The 15,336-nt window shown below is 40.8% G+C and overlaps 1 protein-coding gene across 1 annotated transcript in view; it reads left to right on the forward strand.

Annotated features, from left to right (window-relative positions):
- The window catches only part of CAPG (capping actin protein, gelsolin like), a 75,849-nt gene that overhangs the window by 33,454 nt on the left and 27,059 nt on the right, over nt 1-15,336 (forward strand). Inside the window, exons 2-5 of the mRNA XM_040320980.1 lie at nt 554-583; nt 5,321-5,490; nt 7,969-8,123; nt 11,742-11,906. Of these exons, the coding sequence (XP_040176914.1) occupies nt 561-583; nt 5,321-5,490; nt 7,969-8,123; nt 11,742-11,906 (513 nt within the window). The 5' untranslated portion in view covers nt 554-560. The remainder of the gene's footprint in view (nt 1-553; nt 584-5,320; nt 5,491-7,968; nt 8,124-11,741; nt 11,907-15,336) is intronic.

Here is a 15,336-nt window from a genome sequence, read left to right on the forward strand (position 1 = left end):
AGATAAAAATTGAAGGTGGTGGGTGGAAGATTGTCAGCCCAACAGTGACTACACCTAATCAGATACAATCACCGTTTGGGTATTCAAAAAGCTGCAGGTGTCCTTAAATGTCAGATTCCTCTATCCCATGCCATTTAGTGGAGATAGGTGAACATACAGTATTTCTTTCTTATGTTTAGCTAATGGGATTGGGAACAGTACCGGAGGAGCAGTGGAGCCAGGCTCTGCCAATGCTGCTCATTTCAAAAGGAAACTATTGCAATCCAGGCATCTCTTCTAACATTTCTAAATGAATGTCCCCAGCATCTGATGAACTTATTCTCATGATGTAATTACCCAAACTGACTTACTGATCAGGGATGTCTCCGACAACCACTGTATATTCCCGAATTACCACTGGCTGGCTGGTAAAGGAGAGTCTCTGCTTGTTCATTCAGGAATGATGATACATGTTTATTGCACAAAAAATGTCCTACCACGTCATAATGGTTTATCAATGCAACTTGCTAATAACCCTTCCTTTTTTTTTTTGTTTTTTGTTTTCTTCTTACAGTTTAAAGATGTACGGAGGACCCAGTGCAAGGTACGCTGCATAGAATGGAATCTTTCAGAGACACACGATACCCACACAGGTGTTCATAAACAAAAGCCACCAGTATCACTAATGGCACACCGTGCCCACAATACCGCTGAACATGGATATCGGTCTAATTAACTAGCAGGACATTTTTAAAGGAAGAGCAGTCTAAACCTGACCTCCAGGCAAATAGAAAAGGATACCATTTAATTTAGTTTTCGTTGGGCTTAAAGGCTATGTTCACCTTTTAAATAATAAATGCACGTGATTTTGCAAGTAAAAAAATGGTGCATTTATCTATAGGAGCTTGCAGAGAATTGCAGCTGCGATCAGCAGATCATTGGTGCAATGTCAGACTCCTGCAGTGTCTTTATCTAGCTTTGTGTCCATATCTCTCCGTATCTTTCTGTTACAAAGCTAGAGAAAAACTACATAAACTACAAGCATGCTGATCAGCCTGCTCGCAGTTCATTGAAACAAGAAGTCCATCTGCCGTGGTGGCAGATGGGACCTGTATTTTTTTCATTCAAAGATCTCTTTAAAGTTTAAACAAATGAACTGGATAACCGAGCTCAAAGTGCTCATTTAAATACCAGACAAACCACCGTTCCATCACTATCACACGCACAATGAATTCTGTAGTTCCAACAGGATGTTACATCTTCAAAGTGAGGGAACTCCTCTTATAGACAATTATCACCACAAGTGTCCTCATTGGAAGATTTTCCCTCTATTATTGTTCAGATACTAAGTCAAGTTTTGGATTTCCCCTCACATTCAGTCCAAGTGGAAACATCCACTTTTCCTCCAAAGCTGACCCCCTCCCAGGAAAAAAATTATCCATGGTCCTGATTAGTCGCCATGGACGTGAAATACTTAAATTTTTGTCTATTTCCTCTTTTAACCACTTAAGGACCTTGACTGTTTTTCAGATTTGGCGTTTACAAGACTAAAACAGTTTTTTTTTGCTAGAAAATTACTTAAAACCCCCAAACATTATATATTTTTTTTCTAACACCCTAGAGAATAAAATGGCGGTCATTGCAATACTTTTTGTCACACTGTATTTGCGCAGCGGTCTTACAAGCGCACTTTTTTTGGAAAAAAATCACTTTTTTGAATTAAAAAAATAAGACAACGGTAAAGTTAGCCCAATTTTTTTATATATTGTGGAAGATAATGTTACGCCGAGTAAAACAATACCCAACATGTCACGCTTCAAAATTGCGCCCGCACGTGGAATGGTGTCAAACTTTTACTCTTAAAAATCTCCATAGGCGATGTTTAAAAAATTCTATAGGTTGCATCTTTTGATCTACAGAGGAGTTCTAGGGCTAGAATTATTGCTCTCGCTCTAATCGATCTCGATCGTGGTGATATCTCACTTGTGTGGTTTGAACACCGTTTTCATATGCAAGTGCTACTCACGTATGAGTTCGCTTCTGCGCGCAAGCTCGTCGGGACGGGGTGCTTTAAAAAAGGAGAGGGGTTAGCACGGTTCAGTTTAGGAGGTCAATTTAGTGATAATTGTAGTGAAGGGTTTAAAATCAAAGTAGGCAATCATCAGTAGGTGGGGGGCCAAGGGCTAACTAAAGATCATGTTACTGCCTCTTATTGGACAGGGCAGAGACCCCATAGGTATAGAAAAAACATGTTTAGAAAATGTGGTCATACTATTGAGGGCAAAACTGCAATGTAGCATGGGGAAAATTGTGGATTTAAATATTTTTCAGACGTGGAGTATTATTATGGCCTGGTTTATCATTTTGAACTGGAGTCCCCCTTTAACAATGTTCCTTTCAGCCAGTGCTCTGTACTCTACAGTATATTTTGCTTCATTAACACCTGGAACCATTTCTAACTGCTTCAACCTTGTTTCCTGTCTTGTGGTTCTTCCTTCCTCCGCCTAGATTTATGGTTTCCGCAAGAAAATAACAAAGATGTTTGTGAAAGATAGGAATTGATCTTCTTAACGTTAAATGAGGTTAAACTGAAACTGTCTGCAGTCCTGTTTAAGAGACTCACTGGGGTTGATTTACTAAAACTAGAGAGTGCAAAATCTGGTGCCTTTGTGCATAGAAACCAGTCGGCTTTTAACTTCACCTTGTTCAGTTCAACGTTGCCAAAAGAAAACTGGAAGCTGATTGTTTTCTATGCAGAGCTGCACCAGATTTTGCACTTTCCAGTTTTAGTAGATAAGCCCACTGTCTTGTTGAGCATCCAAGTTTTTGGATATGATTGCATGATGAAAAATGTATGCATATTTATCATATTAAACAGAAGGGGAAGGGGGTCTCTGGTGGTGAGACAGACATTAATCAAAACCTGCCAAAGCAGCTATTTGAGCAATCCCACCCATGAGCATTATAAAGCTTATCTTTATACCCCTGAGGAAGCATTGGTTTGTTTAGACATTTTTTTATCCATAAATGGACTTCCTTACTTGGACTTTACCACTATTTTTGGAATGCTACCTAGTTGCCTTTTTGGTATGAGAATCATTCATTTCATTCAAGGCCTTTATAGTAGAAGACCAAGCATTCAGAATCTAGACCACAGAAGAGAACCATAATAGAACCTGGACAGCTCTCTAAAATACAAGATCTATCAGTGGGCTTGATGGATGAGAATTTTTGTAGGGGTTCTTCAGGGCTTTATCCGCAACTTAGGCCAGGGAACTGAACAGGCTGTACACCCTTGACATTATTTCAAATATAGATCAATTCATCATCCAGACTTCAAGTTCAGAAAGAAAGTTTTAAAGCTGATAAAGGGGGGTTCTTTAGACGACATGAAACACATTGACCATATCTTATGCAAACATCTTTTAAAAAATAAATAGCGGTAATTTCTGCACTGTAAAAATTGTTTGGCACTCTTCCTTCAAACTCTCTCTATAAAAGTAAGAGAGTTCTAAGTTTCGAAAATGTTCTAAGTTTCCTCACTTGACTGCAAAGTTTCAGAACATTTTGTTTGTAATTACTTTTCATTTAAGCATACATAAACCGTATTCATTCAGTATGCACCCAGGGGCTACTGAGTACAGCTCACGTGGTTAGTGGCATTCAAAGCCATATATTCAGAGTACATACCTTTTCAACTTCATCAAATGAAAGAGAGACACTTTTTAGTGCAAATAGTTAAGGCAAGACACACCACTGTCATTCAGTTCATCCCTCTGATATTTTATTATACTGCCTCATCTCTTTTTTTAGTGGTGTTTGAAAACCATTTAAATCATTTTATAGGCTAGATGAAAAGCCTAGTGCAATATACAGCAAACATGTTTGAAGTTAACATTTGTCTGTTATGACAATGTCATGGGAGTGTAGAGGGTGCCTATATTCACAAAGCCTACCCTGTCTAATTGTATCTGGTTTCCTGGTTGCCCTTTCGCAATTTTTGTTAGGAATGCTGTAACATTTGTTGGTGTAGCGAAAGAGTAACTTTGCATAAGTCTGTAATTTAAGTTGCAATGACAGTTCAGTGCTCATATCAGTTGTATCTGGTTGTGCCATATGTACCCCTGTTGGCACTCATCATCCTAATGATTGAATTGGGAAGTAAAACCTGTGTTGATGGCTTTATTTAAGTGGTACCAATTGCCAGTCCCAGAACTGTCACTTGGGGATGAAAACAAATACTTGGCCCTGTGTAAACTTTGCCAGAGCAACTTTGAGCTTACACAGGGGCCATGCTCCACCTGTAAACTGAGCTCTGGACTTCTCCCCCGTCCATGCCTAACTAACCACTGAGTTATTTGTAGAAAAAAAAGAATCTAAAAGCCCAAACTGCTAATCTATATCAATCGCTTTCCATGTTAATGGCTAGGGGTTTTGGACACTTTCTATTGGATGTCCAGCAGTGGAGTCCTCCTAGGATCCAGAAGACTGCAGATAATTGACAATTACTCCCACTTGGAAAGACTGTTCTAAATCTATGTGAATAAATTGACTATTAAATCTACAATTGCTTTATTTGTAGTCTTCAGTAAACTGCAATCCATTTCAACTTGCCTATTTGTCCCTAATATAAAAAGTAATTCTCACAATAATACAAACCCTAAAATTACCAAACCCTTACATGAACCCTTTAACTCAAAGAAATGTATACAGTATATTTCAGTGTTTGGTGGATGCTAGGGAGTTATTTTTGGGGGGAATTGATAAGTTCTCTTCGCTGAGTTTCCAGCTATGCACACTCCCTGTGTTTTTTGCATTGGGCTCTCCCAGGATCCAAAAGACTGCAGAGAATTGACAATTACTCAAACTTAGAAAGACTGTTCTATGTAAATTGATCGGCTATTAAAGTTCAGTCCACCCAAAAAATAAATATATACAGTGAATTTCAGTGTTTGGTGGCTGCTGGAGCCTTAAACCACTTGTCAGTTTCTTCTAGCTCCTGAGGATTGGTAAATTCTGTGTTGAGTTCCCAGCTTTGCAAAGTACATCCAAGTGCTTATTTCAAGGGATTCCCAACATCCTTGCTCGGTTTTTATCATTTTTTATTCTAGCAAATGTAACAGGAGCTGGAACACACAAAGGTGGGTGGGAACACCCAGAATTCCCAGGAGGACAGTTGGGAATTATGGCTGAAATTTGAGAGTAGGTATGCATGATGGAGACAAAAAAAAGCCATTATAAAAATACGCTATGTTCATTATACAGTATCTAATTAATAGTCACATTTTCATTTTGGAATGAACATAAACCTTTGCCATTTAAATTGTTTCCTCTACTGCAGAGATCTTTGTTTCCCTAAATCCATTTCGGAACAGGGACTCCACATTTTCCGCATTGAAAAAATGAAGCTGATCTCGGTGCCAGAGGAGAGTCATGGTGTATTTCACTCTGGGGACACCTACCTGCTGGTCCTCAATTCACCCGAAGGCAACAGCATCTATGTCTGGAATGGTAAGGCTCAGAGAGACAGAGTAAGAAAATGGGAAGAATGTGCCTAGTGCTTGCTTTCAAGATCACAGCTTAACAAATTATACATCACAAATGTTCCAATAATGAATCTTCTTGGCTATAGCCACCAATTGTATTCTTCTTTCGATTTCTTTGAAAATGTATTTTTGCTAGGCTTTTCATTAACATGGTAGAGAAGGATCTGGGGGTTTTGGTAGATCATAAGCTAAATAATGGCATGCAATGCCAAGCTGCGGTTTCCAAAGCGAGCAAAGTCCTTTTTTGTATTAAGAGAGGTATGGACTCCAGAGGCAGAGATATAATTTTGCCCCTGTACAAATCATTAGTAAGAACTCATCTGGAATATGCAGTTCAGTTTTGGGCTCCAGTTCTCAAAAAGGATATCGGGGAACATTTAGAAAGTGCAGAGAAGAGCAACCAAACTGATAAGAGGCATGGAGGAGCTCAGCTATGAGAAAAGATTAGAGGAACTGAATATATTCACTCTTGAGAAGAGGAGATTAAGGGGGGATATGATCAACATGTACAAATATATATATATAGTCCATATAGTGAACTTTGTGTTGAGTTATTCACTTTACGGTCAATACAGAGGACACGGGGGCACTCTTTACGTCTAGAGGAAAAGAGATTTCATCTCCAAATACGGAAAGGTTTCTTCACAGTAAGAGCTGTGAAAATGTGGAACAGACTCCCTTCAGAGGTGGTTCTGGCCAGCTCAGTAGATTGCTTTAGGAAAGGTCTGGATAATTTCCTAGATGAACATAATATAACTGGGTACTAACATTTATAGGTAAAGTTGATCCAGGGAAAATCTGATTGCCTTTCGGGGTATCATGAAGGAATTTTTCCCCCTGCTGTAGCAAATTGGAGCAAAAAAACTGAGGTACTCTCCATTTGGGAGGGGTTATATAGGGGAGGAACTCAATTTTAATTGGGTTTACCAGTGTCCAATCACCTGTGGTGACTAAATAACCCATTATGTAATTAAGGCTCTGTGTCCTGTGATGTATGAGAGAGAGAGGTAATTTTTCTCCTTCACTGATGTGCGCTGATAAGACGGCACTGATAGGCTGAACTGGTGGGCATTGATGAGGTGGCACTGATGAAGAGGCACTAATATGCTGCACTGATGGGCATTGATGGGTGGCACTGATGGGAGCAAAACTGATGTGCAGCACTGACTGGCATCACTAAAGGACACTGGTGGCACTTGTGGGCGCTGGTTGGCACTGATTGCTGGCAATGGTGGGCACTAATTGCTGACACTGGTGGCACTATAATGTAATAAGGGCACTGATGATCAGTGCCCTGATGACATGTTTTGTTGTCCCCTGCGAGGAGATCCCGCTGATCGGCTCTTCTCGCCACACACTCTGTCAGTGTGAGGCGAGGTGCACCGATTACCGGCATCTCCGTGTATACATGTGACCAGCTGTGATTAGACATAGCCGATCACATGGTTAAAGAGCCGCGTACGTGGTTCTTTACAGAGATCGAGGACGCACCGTGTCCTAGCAACACGGCGCGACTGCGATTGCCACAGGCACGCGAGAGCTGACATTCTGGGACACCGCCATATGATGGCATCCCAGAAAGAGAGCTGCACCGCCCTGCTGTCATTTGGCAAGTGGTGATGCCATTATTTCCTCCTACTCTAAGTCTTGGAAAATTTTATCTCTTAAAGTTGTGATTTTATATTTCCAGTATAAGCAGTATAAGCTTGTTGCTTACAGTTTACATGAAATTAAATGAAGTTATGGTCACTGCTACCCAGATGTTCTTTTATATGACCATTAGCAATAAGCGCTACATGGTTTGTAGCGCTTATTGCTAATTACAGCAGAGCATCATTCCTAGTTGGGGCCTCTATGATTTGTACCATAACATTGTCTTGTAATAATAGGTTTATACATTTTTGCCCTTTAACTGTTCCTGCGGTGCCATTACTCCAGTCAATTTCCGGGTAGATAAAATTATAATCACTGTCCCAGTCCTTTCTATCTGTGCAAGGAGATGAGTCGCCACCTCCCCCTTACCCTGGGTGGCCTATAACAAACTCCAATGATTACCTTTTGTAGTACCCACACCCATGTACAGTCCATCTATTCGGCTTCAGCCTCATTACACTCGCCAACTAGGTTCTCATTCACACTCACTTTGAGATCACTTTTCACATAGAGACAGACACCACCACCACTCCATTTTACCATGTCTTTCCAAAAGAGAGCATAGCCAGGAATATAAATAGCCCAGTCATGTGAAGAATAAAGCCAAGATTCAGCAATACCAATTGAATCATAGTTCTCTGCATGCACCAAAGCTTCCAACTTGCCTATTTTGCTTGGCAGACTTCTGGCATTGGTGAACAAACACTTTAATGCATTATCACATTTTGCACTCGTAAAATGTACTTCTGCTTCATCACACTTCATAACTCTTGGTTTTGTTCACATACAGGAAATGGAACGACGGTTGATGAAAAGGCAGCTGGAGCCATCTACAGCTCTCAGCTTCACATGTATATGGGTGAGAAGCCTACTCAGAACCACGAGACGCAGGGACACGAAAGTGTAGAGTTCATGTCTTTATTCCCAAGGGGGGTGACATATTTGGTAAGTAAGCACCTTTTGTTTGTTCAAGTATCTCTTGGGGTTTATTGAAGCTTAGTCTTTGGTGTGTCTCAATGTACTTTCCATAGATTGCTTTTCGGTTTAATACTGACTTAAGGACATCCAAACATTTATTAGTGTAGCACCTTACTATGTAGAGTTGGGCAAACTGTTCGAGCCAAGTAAAAGTTCAGCCCAGACAGCGCATGTTCACCCACTGAGTGCCCCACAATGCACTGCAATCTAAGCCCTAATTGGGCAAAGCTTTGCCAAATCAGGCACAGTGAGAAGCTGCTTAGGAGTAGACCAGGAAGCCGGATGCAGCATCCTTGACAACAGATGACAAGTATGAGCACTAAGCTGGCATATTCTAGCCTAAACCACTGTCTTAGGGCTCATGCACCTAGATGTAAAGGACTGTACACCAGGCAGAAGCTCAGGAGTTACAGGAGTTTGCATGCAGCTGTGTCCAGCAGCCTGTAAAATGCTGTCAGATTGCTGGCAGGGTGGCGGTTTGAAACCTTTTATTCTACAAAGGGGTCTGTTACTAACAATTACTTGTGAGCTGTAACTGCCAGCCTTGCCACCAATGCTGGTCATTGCCTATGCTTGCTATACAGAAATTTGGCCCTGTGCGACCCTATATGAACATCCATGCCTCCCATCTGTTCTAGTTTTGACAGGACAAGTCAGATGCTCAAATCTAGCAATAAGGCTATGGTTTACACTATGATATAGGTAGTTGAATGGATATGGGTGAAATTTGGACAGATTGGAGACCTAGTCTAATAGAAGCATTTGTCTTTGTGTGGAGGTCACTGCGTGAATACATAGAACATTATTTCTGTTGAGTACTCTTGGGAACCACGCATTTGGGTTATTAGAACTTATAATTTGGATTGCAGAAAAACAGGTCAGCCAATACTCAGCGACTCCAGTCAAAATGCCTAAATCTATAAAAGGATGCTTTTTGATTTTCTGACTCTGGGAAAGCTGAGCGGCAACTCTCTGACCCACAACACAGACTGAATTTAAAATATGAAAGCAGCCTAGAGGAGCACAACAAAGAACAGAATTATGCAACAAAGTGTCTGATAACTATTAGGATATACAGTATAATGAAGTTTCAAAAGGGCCAGACTTTCTACCCAACTACGAAAAACCAATACACACCAGCAGTTTTATAGTAGAAATATGTATGCAGAAACTACAAATCTTTTTGAAACTGACACCAAATTAATTGTGCGATAGTCCTTATGCCGCGTACACACGACCGTTTTTCGGGATGTAAAATTTTTATTTTTTTTAATGTCATTATAAACGACCGTGTGTGGGCTCCAGAGCATTTTTCACGACGTAAAAAATGGCCATTAAAAATTTGGAACATGTTCTAAATTTTCACGTCGTTTTTAACGTTGTAAAAAATGTTCGTGTGTGTGGGCTTTAACGACGTGAAAAAAACACTGGTAAAACTAGCATTCGTAATGGAGATGGCACATTCATCACGCTGTAACAGACTGAAAAGCACGAATCGTCTTTTACTAACACAAAATTAGCAAAAGCAGCCGCAAGGGTGGCGCCATCAGAATGGAACTTCCCCTTTATAGTGCTGTTGTACGTCACTGCGCTTTGCTAGAGCATTTTTTTTCATGATCGTGTGTAGTCAAAGCCGGTTTAACAATAATCAGGTTGAAGAAAAACGTTGTGTTTTCTAGACCATTAAAAATGGTCGTGTGTACGCAGCATTAGAAGGAAAAACTGTACGTAAATCTGATACACAGTGTAGTAATCATATATTCTTTAGCCTAAATACACTGTTGTTTTTGGGCACTCTCAGAAGACTTGCTGCTACAGCTGGGAACACGCTTAAGAAAATCGGACAAATGATCGTCCTTTTCCTTGAATGGTCATACGATCAAACCAACGATGAAAATTTTCCTGTACATACACTGAGCAAAATTATAAACGAAACACCTATTTGTCTCAAATATTGTTCCCAGATCTGTCTAAATCTGTTTTAGTGAGCACTTCTCCTTTGCCGAGATAATCTATACACCTCACAGGTGAGGCATATCAAGATGCTGATTAGACGGCATGATTATTGCACAGGTGTGCCTTAAGCTGGTCACAATAAAAGGCCAATGTGCAGTTTTATCACACAGCACAATGCCACAGATACCGCAAGTTTTGAGGGAGCGTGCAATTGGCATGCTGACAGCAGGAATGTCTACCAGAGCTGTAGCCCTTGAATTGAATGTTCATTTCTCTACCATAAGCAGTCTCCAAAGGCGTTTCAGAGAATTTGGCAGTACATCCAACTGGCCTCACAACACCAGACCATGTGTAACCACACCAGCCCAGGACCTCCCATATCCAGCATCTTCATCTCCAAGATCGTATGAGACCAGCCACCTGGACAGCTGCTGCAACAATCAGTTTGCATAACCAAATAATTTCTGCACAAACTGTCAGAAACCGTCTTATCTGGGTTTTGATCTGACTGCAGTTCACAAAAGCTGCGTCTGGCACTTTGGAGAGGTGTTCTCTCACGGATGAATTCCGATTTTCACTGTACAGGGCAGATTGCAGGCAGCATTTGTGGGTGAGTGGTTTGCTGATGTCAACTTTGTGGATCAAGTGGCCCATGGTGGCGGTGGCAGGTGCATTTTAGTGATGGCATTTTGAATGCAGAGATAATGTGATGAGATCCTGGGGTCCATTGTTGTGCCATTCATTCAGGACCATCACCTTATGTTACAGCATGACAATGCACGGCCAACATGTTGCAAGTATCTGTACACAATTCCTGGAAGCTGAAAACATCCCAGTTCTTGTATGGCCATCATACTCACCGGACATTTCACCCATTGAGCATGTTTGGGATGCTCTGGATCAGCGTGTTCCAGTTCCTGCCAATATCCAGCAACTGTGCACAGCCATTGAAGAGGAATAGACCAACATTCCACAGGCCACAATCAACAACCTGATCAACTCTATGCAAACTAGATGTGCTGCACTGCTTGAGATACTGACTGGTTTTTGTGTGTGTGTGTGTGTGTGTGTGTGTGTGTATATGTATGTGTATATGTGTGTGTGTAATATATATATAATATACACAATTTGGATTCCAACAATTACTCGTTCCTGATGATAAATTTCAATACTTGGTGTACTGGCTATACAGAAGCAACTTCATAAGAAGAAAAGGAAGCGGAGCGCACAGGGTAAAAAAATGGCTATCGTTCTACATAATACGATTAAACTTTCCTGTTTCCAAAAATATTTTTTTTCTTTTTCTGAGTTATACTTTGTTTCCGATCATGTGTGGTCTTTCCCATTCACTTTTTCCTGTGTGAATACTGTACATATTAAGCAAAAATTGTTAGTTCTGTTCACGAACAAGAAACATTACCCCCAATGTCTAATGCTTGTGTCCATTTTGAATATTGCTAGATAAAACTGCTAGAGAATATGGAACAACGCCCATTAAAAAGCTAGCCAAACGGTGCTACCTTACTAACCCCAAACAATCTGCTGAGAGTGTTTTTCTCATTTTCCTGTAGAACCCCTTCAAGCCATTTTTTCTTCCTTTCACTGTGACTTTGTATGCTTTTATCACAGGAAGGAGGGGTCTCCTCAGGTTTCCAGCGTGCAGAAAAAGACGCAGTGACCCCTACCCACCATCTTTACCATGTGAGTGGTCGCAAACACATTCGTGCAATTGAGACAGACCTAACATGGGACAGTTTCAACACAGGCGACTGCTTCATCCTGGACACAGTAAAGGTATTTTTTTTTTTTTTTTGCAGGAAGAGGTCTAGTTCAACTGAAATTTTGATAGAGAAAACATTGAAGTCACTAAATAGTAGCAAAATGTATACCTCCTGTCCTGGTAATGGGAAGGTAGCTGATTGCACTGGTTATGTGTATGACTAAACCCTCAGTTACATTGTCTGATAACCAAGCCTAGCCAGGAGAAAAGCAAGGGAAGCTCCTTTGGATCATGAAACCTTTAGTTTGACTAGGAAAAGGCATGATGAGAGGGAGAAGAGGTCTTCATGTTCTTCCTGTCCGAGGCATTGGACACCATAAAGTCAGTTGCGGTTGGGAGGAGGGGTGTATATTTGGCTTTTGTCCTTCCCTTGATGCCTTTACCTAAAAAAAAAAAGTTCCTATTCCAAAACTGGGCATATATTAGTAGAACTGTTGATTCTTCAAATGTTCTTTCTTGCCATCATTGAGTCAACGGATTCTCTTTTTTTTTTTTTTTTTTAACCCCTTACAATTTAATTTAGATCTGCTATTTGCATGTAATCACTATTATAGAGTTTTAATTACAATATGTATGATTTTTCCTGAACAAAAGCAACATTCACAGTTGGCATTTTGGTAATTTGAGAAGCATTTTGTATCCTGCTCGTTCATCACTACAGTTGAAAAAGAATATGGGGCAGATCCACAAAGAGAGTACGCCGGCGTATCTGATACGCCGGCGTACTTTCAAATTTCCCGCGTCGTATCTTTGTTTTGAATCCTCCAAAACAAGATACAACGGCATCTGGGTTAGATCCGACGGGCGTATGCCTTCGGATCTTAGATGCAATTCTTCGGCGTCCGCTGGGTGGCGTTCCCGTCGTAATCCGCGTCTAGTATGCAAATTAGCTATTTCCGACGATCCACGAACGTACGAGCGGCCGTCGCATTCTTTTACGTCGTCTCTAGTCGGCTTTTTCCGGCGTATAGTTAAAGCTGCTATACGGTGGCGTACTCAGTGTTAAGTATGGCCGTCGTTCCCGCGTATAATTTAAAAAAAATATTTTGTTTGCATAAGTCGTCCGTGAATCGGGCTGGACGTAATTTACATCCACGTCAAAACAATGACGTCCTTGCGACGTCATTTAGCGCAATGCACAGCGGGAAATTTAGGGACGGCGCATGCACAGTTCGTTCGGCGCGGGGACGTGCTTCATTTAAATGAAACACGCCCCCTACTCGCCGCATTTGAATTGCGCGCCATTACGCCGCGAGAGATAGACTACGCCGCCGTAACTTACTGCGCAAATTCTTTGTGGATTCGACGCTTCAAAAAGTAAGTTACAACAGCGTAGCGTATCTCCCATACGCTGCGCCGGGGCAGATCTTTGTGGATCTGCCCCTATATGTTTGACCCTGAATGAATATTCTGAAAATTAACATTTTTGTACAAAATTTTACTAATGTACAGAAAGCTAAAGAAATCTAAGACAGTTTTCATCCAAGATCTCTCATCAAGGGGAGGACTGGGCTGGGGGGCATTTGTCTTTTTGGCTAGTACTAATAAGCTTTGTTAGGCTGGCGGTCCAGAGAGCAGATACTTTGCAAACCAGACATTGATTAAAGTAGGACCCAAAGTAAGTTTATATTATATAGCTACAGTCTGACTTATTGTTCAGAACTATGATCACAGTGCTCGTCAGTCTTCCAGCATCGACTTCCTTTTTTGCTTTAAGATATAATGCAATCAAATGCCAAGAGCCTTTAATGGAAGCGATACTGGAAGTTGTGTGTTGCAACTAAAGAGGAACAGAGGGATGTGGTTTCAAAATAGGAACTGTTAGTCACTCTAAAAGAGTAACTTTTTTGAGATCTATGGTTTAAGGTATGAAAGTGGTCATGGACCTTAGATAGCAGGTGTTCAAGCACAATTCATCCATCAGGAGAGGACCTTTTGTTTCATGAATAAATTATATAAGTTCACATCACCCAGGCATTCAAGTTTATGATAAAGAAGAGGATATAGAACAGGGGTCACTAAACTACGGCTCTCCAGTTGTTCAGGAACTACAATTCCCATCATGCCTAGCCATGTCTGTGAATGTCAGAGTTTTACAATGCCCCAGCTGGAGGGCCGCAGTTTGAAGATCTCTAAAAGAATAGAGAAGAAAACAATAGCACACGTCTTAACTTTCTGAAATGATAAAGAGAATTTTTTTTTTTTAGCGCATAGTATCAAGGGCAAATAATTGTCCCTGCCATGGCCCTGGTTACATGGAAGAAAAAATACCTAAAATGATTAGCTAAACCATTCACTTTTTTTTTTTTTTACCTATTTTACCTATTTTTCCTTTTATCTTGGCTCTTCTAGATGTAGAAATATTGAGGTTGGATAAAAAGCTAGTGCAATATAACACTTTTGGTAGTAAAATAGTACAAAATGTATAAAGCCGGCAACTGAGACTGCACAAGTGACAAAGGGATCTGGTCTTAAAGGAATTGTCCTTCCAAATGAGGGACATTTGGGACTGGGAGCAATGCAATGGTGCTTGGACTGGGACTTCAAACTTCTCTGGTTGAACATTTCTTCATGATTGATTGAGCTAGGCTTCTCAGTAGACCTCTGAAGTTATAACCTAGAGTGACCCGACTAGCCTAGCTTCAAATGTTGGTGGCCACCACTAGTCACACACCCGAATGTCAGCCAAACCCCCACCTTTTCCATGTATATTTGCAACTCTAATATTTGTCAAAACCCACCCAATGCTGAAGTAACTTGCTCCTATCTCGCTGTGTGCTGGGACATAAGACAGAGCATGCATTCTTTTGGTTGTGCCAATAAACTAACTGTGTGGAACAGTACATGCGTACTATATCAGCCTGTATTGTTAGAGGTAAAGAAAATGTAAGTCCAGAAGTAGTGACCAGTTGAGAAGACCATTTGCTGGTGCCATAAAATCCAAACAAATTTCCAGATTGGGCAGCAATTATCTTATGCCTGTCACCAGCAAGAATTGACAATAAATGTCAGGTTCATATGTGACCAGTGTGCTCATCGCATGTGACATGGTTTAGTGAAACTTTTGCTGCTTCTCTCCTAGGCTGTCCTCCTCCTCTTCAGCTGGACTTTTGTAACCTTCTTCTAGAATGTATGATCTCTCACTTATCTTTCCTCATCATTGGACAGTGTAATTATCTCTTTTCTATTGTCTGAAGTCGATCCTTTCACTTTCTCTCCCTTTCTACAATATACCAGGTAATTATTTTTTGTGTTCCATTCTTTCCCTTCCATATTGCACCTTTTACTTCAAGGTAGGCTTAACAGGAAGTGGCCAGGTCACACAATACGTATGCTATAGCATATTTGCAATTAAAATGCATTTCCACCCCATACTGTTTTCTAGTTTTGAATATAGCGGAGGAGGGTTAGAAGGTCATTTGCCAGTGCTGATTCCACTAGTGA

The sequence above is a fragment of the Rana temporaria genome, chromosome 8 (genome assembly GCF_905171775.1).
Source record: "Rana temporaria chromosome 8, aRanTem1.1, whole genome shotgun sequence".
NCBI lineage: Eukaryota > Metazoa > Chordata > Amphibia > Anura > Ranidae > Rana > Rana temporaria.